Genomic DNA, 10,610 nt, shown 5'->3' on the forward strand with positions numbered 1-10,610 from the left:
TCAAAGGTTCGCATTTGATCTCATTAAAGTGCCTCAACTTTAATTAAGTGTGCTATAAAACACGTCAAGAAAGCCTTGATTAAAACACAACTCCTGCAAAATACTTAAGCACTGACCTAAAGTTGTTACTTCTGGTTGTCATGTGACCAGACATGGGAATCATAAGGCATTATGCTACATTGAGCACATTACAATGCACGGACACGCTTTACTGCAGATGTGCAACATGTAAGTAAACTAACACGAGCACATATCTGAATGAGAGTAAGCACGGTGGTAGGCGATCACGCATCCCTCCACACCTCAGTTAATTAAATCTACTAAAACCACTGTCAGACAGATTTCTTGGCAACCACAGCTTCTCAAAACACTTCGGAGCGAGGCTTAAACCAAAGTTCAAGTTGCACCAACATGTACAAAACTGACGCGTGCACAATCCTCCAGATAAGAACAAAGCTAGAACGGTGTACGAATGTGAATGATGCGGGTGTAAGTAAAAAGTGTATTTCAGTATAAACGGTTGTAAAATTCTACCAAGAGCTGCAGGGTGATTTTACATGGTTTTATTTATGAAGACAAGCTGGAAATTAAAGCTCAAAAACGGAACATTTATTTTTAGTCAGGGCTCACAGAGATAGTTTAAAGTGAGATTAAGTTACTTTTTAAAGAACAATTAACACATTCTGTCTCTTAAAAATAGGTATTTAGTACACAGCTTTTTTTTTTTTTGCTGCTAGTATTACATGGTCTGATTTGACCAGTAGTTAATGGTAACTAATGTTAGCAAACATTAAATTGATATTCCTGAAAAAGTTCAACAACTTGACGACTCTTCTGCACGTCCACTACAGCGACGTAGTTCAGCAAAAGTTGCGCAGTCTATCTTTACGTGCAGTAGTATTAGCGATAGCAGTCGTCGGGCTGCCAGCTGCTTTGTTTTAAATAAAAATGGAGTATAAATACCAGCCAGAATAAGGCGTGTGTCAAGATCATGACACTCTTGACTCTCAAAGTCATCTGAGGCCAGCGTTTTACACCAGCACCAGCAAAAACGAAGTCCGCAAATTACTTCTCATGCCACCGTCGGTTAAGTTTCGTTCAGTCGGCACAGCTTCACTCCAGACGTTTCAGGACACTGACCCAGTGACCTGCGCTCGAAGGCTGCACGTGGAACAAGCAGCGGGGAGGAAATGAGAGGAGCGAGATCTTTCTGTTTGTACACCGACCGCGTTCAGTTCCCTGCTCTTAATCGACTCGTTCAGACGTTCGGCGTGAGACGCTCAGACGTAAACCCCCACTGCCTCTTGATCGGAGAGCAGAGAGTTTTTCTGACCAGAGCTTCTCCTGTGTACTCTGAGGCTCAGGGCTTTAGACGGACTCTTATTGCTTTAGCAGTGGGAATACCAGATGGTTTACTTCACTGTCTCCGCACTGCAGCTCACAGCAGCGAAGATAAATCGTCGTCTGCCGTCCACCACAAACTAAGATGGAAAAAGTGACTCCACGGTGCACCTCTGAGGGCTCATTTTACACAGAGAAAAGCACAGGACTGGCACTTCTGAGGCGCATGTGTGATCACTGTTATATCTGCTTTATTTTTTATTCGATTGATTTTTATTTTTTTTATCTACACCGTCTGTGTGGCTCAGGCGTCCTCTTCCTCCTCACCAGCTTTGTTCGGTTTTATTTTGTTTGGAATCTCCATTAGCAACTTTATTTCCAACTGCCTGTTTTATCTTATTTTTTTCCTGCAATGAAGCCTTTCCCTCACTCTGCCTCTCCAAGAGGAGATACGGTTTTAACGGCTGGCTGCTGAGAAATGTATGATAAAGGAGGGCCCTGCAGCACTGACATTACAGAGTCATTTTCTCTCAGCCAGCTTCACAGATAACCATTACTCCTGCACCAACACACACAGACGCAAAACAATAAAACAGAATCTAATACATATGAAATTCTGCAGAATAATGATGCTTCTCTCATTGTTGAGGAGTATCCAAGTGCTGACACACGGGTATGAGGCCTATCAAACCTGCACTTCACTGAGGCGCAGTGTCTCTTAGCTAACGATGGGAATCCATCCAGATATCCACTGTTTTCTCACAAAGGAGTTTCATCATCATGATCCTGAACTCGGTGACCCATAAAAATATTACAAAGGAATATTCTCACTCAGTCCAACACATCAATGAAGGCAAAAATAGACTCTAGCCACAAGCGTACTTGAACAAAGATGATGTACGAGCTTATTTTTTTTTTTATGCATCTAAAAGCATAAAACCACCTCATTAAAATCCAGTAATGTTTATATTCAGAGAGAGGTGAGAGTACTGACAGCATGAGGCATAAAAGATGCGAATGTAAGTCATGCATCAAAAGCAGCATCGCTTCAAGATGCACAAACCATCTTGTCAACGATGTCTGAAGGATGAAAGAAATCAAAGCGGGAGGAAGGGACGATTTTAAAAGGTAATTCAGCGAGATGTGAAAAGGGGGTGACAGAAAAACAATAGGAATACTTCGGGTATCAATCATAGTTCTTGCAGTAGTGATATGACACGGTGTAATTGAAAAGTTTGCCATCTCGTGTACCGCTGAATAACGCGCCCGAGCTGCAGTCATTCATCAATTCTCCTACTGACACGGTAACCGGAGTAACACTTGAGCAACAATCCACTTGTGTGAGTGAGAAGTTCATGTGCGGGTGAACTACATGAATCATCCGAATCAGATACCAACTTCACGTCCCAGGTTTAAATCAAAGGCTTTTGTAAAATGATTTTTTTTTTTTTTTTTTTTTAAAAGAAGATGGACAGTCAAATCAAAACCTGTCTGGTTGAGACTATCTTCATTTCTGCAGTTGCACTTTATGAGGAATCTTATTACTGCCTGGATTATGTACCCTCACGTTTACCCGCTAACATTCATGCACCACACGTCATCTTTCTAAAATGATTTAATAAAGTTTGTTGGAGCAGAACCTGGCATGTATTTGTTGTTGCGGCCTGCCAACCGGCCGTAACAAACCGGGTAACCTTTTCTAGGTTTTGCATCCAAAGTAAAGGACCACAAACTAGGGTTTGTATCCTGAGTCCAGCGTTTGCCCAACAAAAGTGTTTTGGCTTAGTTTAGGCAAAAATCGTGGTTTTGCTTTACGTAATAGTTGACTTTTTCAACATGAAACCAAGACCGCAGTCAATCCCTAAACTTTGACTGCATAAACATAACCATAATAAAGTTTTATCATGCTTTAAAGGGGACCTATTATTAATTCCACCAGAACAAGTTTTCATGTTTAATAGTTGAAACCAACCCTTATTTATCTTGTATGCCGTCCCTCATTATCCGTCTGAATCATCGTAGCTCTTGTCTCTTTAAGGACTCTCTCCCGACAAGCCCACCGATTGGCCAACTTCCAGGAAGTCTAACGAGCGGCAGCAGCCGTTGCCTCTTCCTCTTGGGATGTTAACCTACTAACTAATATCATTTCTCGTTTTTCATTTTAGAAATGGCAACCTCTCCAAACGTGTTCGAGCCCGAATCCGGACCAGAATATGAAAGTGGAGAGCACGGACCTCCGCGACAACGAAAGGCCACGGCAGGACGTCTGACTGGTAAATATTACGCTCTTTACTTGCTTTTTGTGTGACGTAATGACGGATTTATTATTTCAGTCACGAGCCGTATATACAACTTTTTCTACATACGTCCCTGTCGTAGGTGTACGTGCGGGAAATTCGCTAATGCAGCTAGCAAAATGGCCAAACGACTCGTTGTATCTCTCTGCACTGTTGGTTGGAGCAAAAGACCATATAGGGAGATTGGTGGAGAGCGGTACTATTTGCTAGATAGTGGTGAACTTTGCGGAAACAACACTGAACAGTATTTCTTCTGTATGTTGATGGTCCAGACAAAATGAGTGAACTGTTGTGAATTACGTGTAATTTCTAGGACACAGTGTTGCTTACTTCTGCTGCTGTTGAACAGTTTACTCGTTTGTCCGACACGTTTCCTTCAGCTCGCTTCAGCTCGGACTCGTGTTTGCGGTAAAACTCCAGCTCGGTCCCTCGTTGCAATGAAACCAAATGAATTAGGCCTCTGGCTTAATTACAAAATACTGCTGCCTAAGCAAAAAAACTTGTCTTGCTTTCATACTGAATTTCCATTCCAACTCTTACTAATTTCATCACCTAGTAAATTAAAAATAGACTACATCTGACTACACTAAAGTTTCTGGAGAGACCAGAAACCATTGTATTTCCCCCTCGTAGGGAAAAAAAAAAAAGTGCTTACACTCAGTATTTCTGCTGCCCAGGCTGTGGCTAAGGGCTCGGGCTGGGGAAGGGGGGAATGGGGTTGGAAAGGATGAGTCATACATTGCTTTCCATGCTCAATGATTATAATACCCTATTACAGAGAAATGCACTGTTTCCCAGCTAAAGTGAACACTGGGCTTGTGAGCCAGGACCAGACTTAAGTTTTTCACTCTGCCTTCGACTACATGCTGCAACAAAGCATACAGTTAAAAATGAAATGCAGTATAGTGGGGTTGCATCATGAGGTAGCACATCCAATTTTTACATCACTGTTGAGTTCATGTTCATATTTCAAACACAACAGGCTCCATTTTTGTTTGTCTGCCAGGGAGTAAAATACAAATCGTCCCTTTCAGTTGTGATTTGGAGCTGAAATGATCCATCTCCGTCTGTGTGTGGTTTTAGCAGATAGTAGTTTAGGGCAGAAAGCACCTTTAGAGGAAAATCTGCGACTGGCTTCAGATCAAGTACACTGTGTCGTGAGCACAGGGCACCATTGAGTAGCTCAAAACAATTATTTGACCCTTAATTAGTCTGGAGAGGAATAGACGATATACTGTCCAGGATATGACCGAATAACGCACCGTTTGTGCTGCACAAAGGCTCTGCTGCCCGGGTCAAACATTTGTCCTGCATATTTCTGTTTTATCTTCCTTGTTATTATCAGGCATTAGGGCTGATTTACAGAGTCCTTTTCCACAAAGCCGGCATTTACAGGCTGAAGTGGCACATGCAGTTGCAGGGGTCACTGCTTCTCTCCGCAGCAGCCGGCTAACTCAGATTCCTTCCTCAGCGCCATGGCAATAGGCACACACAAGAAGCCACTTTTTCTTTCTTTTTTTTCATTGCCACTTATCTGATTGAGTTGGACATGACCTCAGATTTGCCACTTTGAGGTGAGCCTACTGGAACCCCATGCAGAAATTAGAGTTACATGCCCCACTGTAATATGATAAGGGGAATGCGAGTTGGTCATTTTGGATAGATTTAAACAAAACCCACTGTTCTAAATGAAAAATGAGCCTAAGAACTACATTAATGGGCATTAATTCATAAATGAAAATGACCTTTATCCTATAACATCTGTCAGGGCAACCAGCTGTTAACGCCTTGTAAAAATTACAAATAAAGCACACAGAAAGTTACGCAATTCCTTCCCTTCTGTATGGAATCAATCACCTCTATGAACTTTTTTCTCATTGGCCTTATGAAGAACTTAATAAACGGTTACAAAAAGGCAAAATTGACTAATCCATATAAATTCCTTTTGGAGAAGAGTAGCCCAGATATGAAGAGACTGTAAATGAAAAACAGATGTGGACCAGCTGTAGTGGACCTTTAACCTTGTCATAAAGTTGGCTCGCTTAAAACAAAAAAAAAACTTTTAATGACCTTGGATGTGTGTGTGTGTGTGTGTGTGTGTGTGTGTGTGTGTGTGTGTGTGTGTGTGTGTGTGTGTGTGTGTGTGTGTGTGTGTGTGTGTGTGTGTGTGTGTGTGTGTGTGTGTGTGTGTGTGCAAACCTGGTCGAAACGCAAGGCACGCTGCTGTTATTTTTACAAACTCTACTATATGGCTGCAGATGTTATATTTTTATGAATTTTCTCCAAAACTAGCACAGGATGGTGTATTTTCTCTTGAGGAAAAAAAATGCAGCAGTATTTTTTTCACGGTCCCTGTTCCACCAAGAATGGGAAGAAAACATCTGGAAGAAATTTTTTCTGGCGTTTTGGAGGGCTTAGCAGACAGCACAATGGAACTTATCAAATCCAGATGGCAAAGCGCTGAGCGAAACAGCAAGGCCTTCTTCTGTTTATCCTGTTAAAGCGTACACAAGGATTAAAACAAATCTCAGCTCCTAATATGTAGTTTAATTCTTAATTCAGGACTATAGTTTGTGATTTCTTTGCACATCAACTGCTCCTTTCACTTCAGTCACATATTACCATCAGTGGTTTTGGCCAAAATCCATCCTTGTTTTCATTTGCACAAGGTATTCAAAAATGTTATTTCAGTATTTTTGGTGACTAAAATACTCCGGACAAGTTCGTTCTGGTCTTGTGTGAATGTTTGTTACGGATAAAGGCCATCCAAAAAAACGTTTGGTTAATTAATGATAACAAACCACTGTGAAAAGAGACAAAACAAAAATTTCTAAGGGCTTGTGAAAAGAGCCCATTGATGGAGAAAACCGAATAGAATAAAGTGGCAACTCAGCAAAAACACAAAGGAAACCTGCTGCAAAATAAGATTTGGTCAAAAGCTGGGAACCAACTGGCAACAAATTGGACAGACAAAACTCCTTTTAATGCCCTGAGAAAGTCTCAAATTCAAACTCTGCCTTTTAGGCAAAACACTGGATTTGGTCATTCAGAAGTAAATACAAATTCTGTCAACTGTTGCTGAGATAAAAAAAAAAAAATCCGTGCAGAGCACACTTTCTCTCTGTCTTTCTCTTCAAAGAAGGAGAGCTTCCTGAAACAAGGACCAGTGCAACCTGACAGCGATGGCCATCTGAAAGTCCTGACCTTCACCTTTGAACTCCGACCCGCTCCTCTCATTCTTGACCTCTATGTCTTACGGGCCTCGTGTTATTACCACTTTTCGCATGGCTTTAAAGTAAGGTTCCGTCTTTAAAGTCGGGATGAGACGACCGGGTTAAAGAACCTGGGAACTCGCTTTTACTGACAAAGCTCACCTTACGGTCAGGTGTGCTCATCCTCTGAGTCCTCAGGTTCCTGTGAACTTGAAAAAACTCAAAGAAATTCAATGTCAACTATGAATTCAATGAACATGTGCATAAATAGTATGTGCATGTAACGTTTCCTCTTTAGCATTAGAGTTGTCAGTAGCTTAAGTGCAATTTAATGCAAATATCAACTGCTGTTCCCTATTAAACAATTCGGCTAACAAGCGAACTGGTTAGCAGAAAAACGAGCTGAGCGACATTTTGACCGCAGACCAATATGTTTAAGGTCCAGTAGAACCTTAAAATCCACGCCAGTCTCTATTTTTACGTTTACCGTTTACCGCCAATGACTTCGGAGTTTCTGTTCGCCGTCACCGTTCCTACGAACTTTATATTCCAGCAGCAGAAGCAGGCAACTTCTCGTTTTTTTTTCCGGCGGGAGAAGCTCGGATGAACCGACGAGCCACCCGACACCAATTGTCTCGCAGCAGAATTAGGCTGATGGCCGAGGCTATTTGGAGACCAAAGGAGAGCTAAAAGGTGAATATGACTAATATCCTCCGAATGCACAGACGGACACCTCCTGGTGAATTCTACCGCTGCTCTGCGTCTGCTGGAGGGGAAACATTGTGGACAAAAAAAAACATTCGTTGCCAACATTGTGTTTTCAACTTGGTTTGCTGCCCCCAGGTGTGAAAAAAAAGTCAGTCAGTGCAGCTTTATGAACTAAAACTAAAACCAAACTTATAATTTATGCAACATACCTATGCTATGAAGCTATATCTTTATATTTATATCCATATTATCAATAGAAGATATGATTTGATAAGAGATTTGCAAGCCTTTAAGCTAAGCTGAGTATTTTATTTGAGATCATATCCATTTGTGTAACTAGTTATTGGACCAAATGAACAATGAATGAAAAGTATCATTTATTTAAATGATTAGTTGTGTAATAATAATGTAACATTAACTAGTCTTGGGTTTTTTTCAGTGTAAAAATCACACAAAATCTGCCTCCTATTTCAATTATAATGAGATATATTTTATTAAAGGTTAGATTTGTCATGAAAACGGAATGAATACAAACTATAAACATGCATTGTTACCATAATTTTTGGTACAAATGTTTTTTTTATGCGAGCATACTGCGTAAAGTGCGAACCAGTGATGGTGTGTGTCTGGGCAGGCCTCTGCAAGTCTTCATTTGTATGTAACACTCAGGTCCTCCCTAAGGCAAAGATGTCATCAGGTTTGGGTCAAGATGATTTTTTTTTTTATTTTTTTTTTTTTTACTACTGACAATCTAGCAAATTTCCCATAATTACTATTTGTCTATGTTGGTAGTGAACGTTTTTCTTTTCAAAATTGTGGTATTATTGTGGATAATATCAAAAACTAAATTTAATTTGATACTGTATTTGATGCTTAAATGACAGCAACCGAGATTAAAAAAAATATATATATATATAAAATTAAAAAAAAGGTGAATGAAAGTTAAAATCTTGATGAACAAGATGATTAGTTTACACAAAAATTTGCATGTACTTGGCATGTTGCTAGCACTCAATCATGAAGTATTTCCCATTGGGTATGTGTCAAGTTTCAGGAAGTGCACCAGTACCCTTGAGGCTCCCTTACAAGACTCTGGTTCGTATCTGTTGGATTTTTTTTTTTTTTTTTTAAGAGATGATTAAATCCCGCCTGCAGCATCAAAATGACTTCAGGCCCAAGCTCCATAATGTCCCACCAAAAAAACTCAACCCCTCCTCTGTCATCTAAAAAAAATGACCCAGATCTGGATCCAGCCGTCATACGGTGACCTAACTTGTGTTCAGCAGCTTTTATAGGCAACACGGAAAACCAACAGGCTGCAGTAATTCCTTCATATATTTATCAGTACGCACGAGGCTGTAAAAAAAAAACACTTTAACTTCATCTGTTTTCAATCTTAACCCTACACAATTTTCTGCGTTGGACGGAGTTTGAAGCTGAATATTTTGAGCTCTTGTCAGCCACTGCAACAAATTCACCCCATCAGCACTAACGTGGACGCTTTCTAACTGTCCAGAGCAGACAGAAGAAGCCACCTGTTCACCTCAAGGTCCCGTGTCAAGAGCCTCAGAGCAGACTGCGGACCACCAGCCGTGGCAGGCACTCTCAAGGTGCTAATAATACATTCAGGCCGGACCCCGAGCCCCGCTGCACTACCTCTCAACGCCCTGGGGCAAAACAGTGCCACTCAGTGATGATGGGCTAAATATCACCATCTTCCATTCGGCTTATAGATGGACTGAGTGACCAAACAAACTTTTACACTCGTATTTTAAGACTCTCACACTGAGCATGAGGAAATATTGTAGAACGTTATTCCTGACATAAAGCCTATGTGTTTCTTTTAGAGCTTGAGTAGGGCCCAGTGCTTTGTGACCCCCCCCCCCCCACCCACCCACCCACCCACCACCTCACCCCCCTGATGCCGGAGTCCTTGAGGCGGCTCCACCCTACCACTTCAGACGAGCTACAGCCCCTCCCTCTTATGAAAATTATGCTCATCCCTCTCATCTGTGGAAAATAAAAATCTATAGAAAAAAAAAAGCCGATTAAAACTCTCTTAAACTGCAACCCAGCAATTACCCTTAAAACATGACAATAAGTCTACAAAAAAAAAAAACATCTCAAAAGTGATTTCTAAGAAGTACTTTCGCCCAAGGTGTCATAAGTTCATAAATAAATTCGTACACCTATAGGCTATATTTATCAGTTACTACGTTGTTGCAGTGGCAAAACTTTTGCACAACTTCACTGCAGACCAGTCGTCGTCGTCGTCGTCCCCCCCCCCCCCCGCCCCACTTTTATGTAGATTATAGACAGAATAAAGTGACCATTTCATTATTTCTGCAAAGAAAAACGCCTCGACTCAGAAAACCTTCCAAAAGCATTCTTTTCATACTTTGTCAAGTCTCAAACTTTCGGACAGACCAAAGCTGGATACATTAAGGCACCAATAAAAAAAAAAAAAAAAAGGAGGAGGGGCAGACATCCAACTAAGAGAACAACTTTTCTTTTTTCTTTTGCAGCGCAGCGCTTCTCCAAAGTGTCTCCAAACAAACAAACAAACAAACCACACACAGCCGCATCTTACCTGAGCTCGCTCGCGACGTGACAAAAAGCAGAATCACCGCTAAAGTGATTTGGGCGTCCCTTATCCTCCGTTTAACTTTCCATCTTATATGGGTATCCATGACCGCCAAGGAGACGTCCACGGGCAAGTGGATTTCACTTTTTCAACTTGGGAGACAACTATTTAGACCTGCAACAACTTCTGGTCAGGACCAAGGAGAAAAAAAAAAAAAAAAAAAAAAAAAAAAAACTAAAAGCCAAAAAGTCCCAGAGAAAGAGAAAAAAGGGGGAGGGGGGTGTATCGTTATTTCTCAAGCAGCCATAAGGGTTTGTTTAGTGTGGGGTTTCCTCCAGCTGGTTGACGGATGGGGCACCGTCTCTCCCGCACTGCTCCTCTCCTCTCTCTGCTCTGCTGTTCAACTGTCCTGCACCGCAGCGCCTCCGATCTGAAAGTGTTGCCCCCTTTTTTCTTCCAGTCGTCACG

The 10,610-nt window shown here is 41.3% G+C and overlaps 1 protein-coding gene across 1 annotated transcript in view; it reads right to left on the minus strand.

Moving 5' to 3' along the window:
- The window catches only part of col5a1 (procollagen, type V, alpha 1), a 78,490-nt gene extending 68,167 nt beyond the window's left edge, over positions 1 to 10,323 (minus strand). The window contains exon 1 of the mRNA XM_069700797.1: positions 10,149 to 10,323. Coding sequence (XP_069556898.1) covers positions 10,149 to 10,248 — 100 coding nt within the window. The 5' untranslated portion in view covers positions 10,249 to 10,323. The remainder of the gene's footprint in view (positions 1 to 10,148) is intronic.
- Positions 10,324 to 10,610: the final 287 nt, after the last annotated feature.

Source organism: Brachyistius frenatus, unplaced genomic scaffold, assembly GCF_029030835.1.
Source record: "Brachyistius frenatus isolate BFR_SWC_R1_liver_20210118 unplaced genomic scaffold, ASM2903083v1 Contig_35, whole genome shotgun sequence".
Taxonomy (NCBI): domain Eukaryota; kingdom Metazoa; phylum Chordata; class Actinopteri; family Embiotocidae; genus Brachyistius; species Brachyistius frenatus.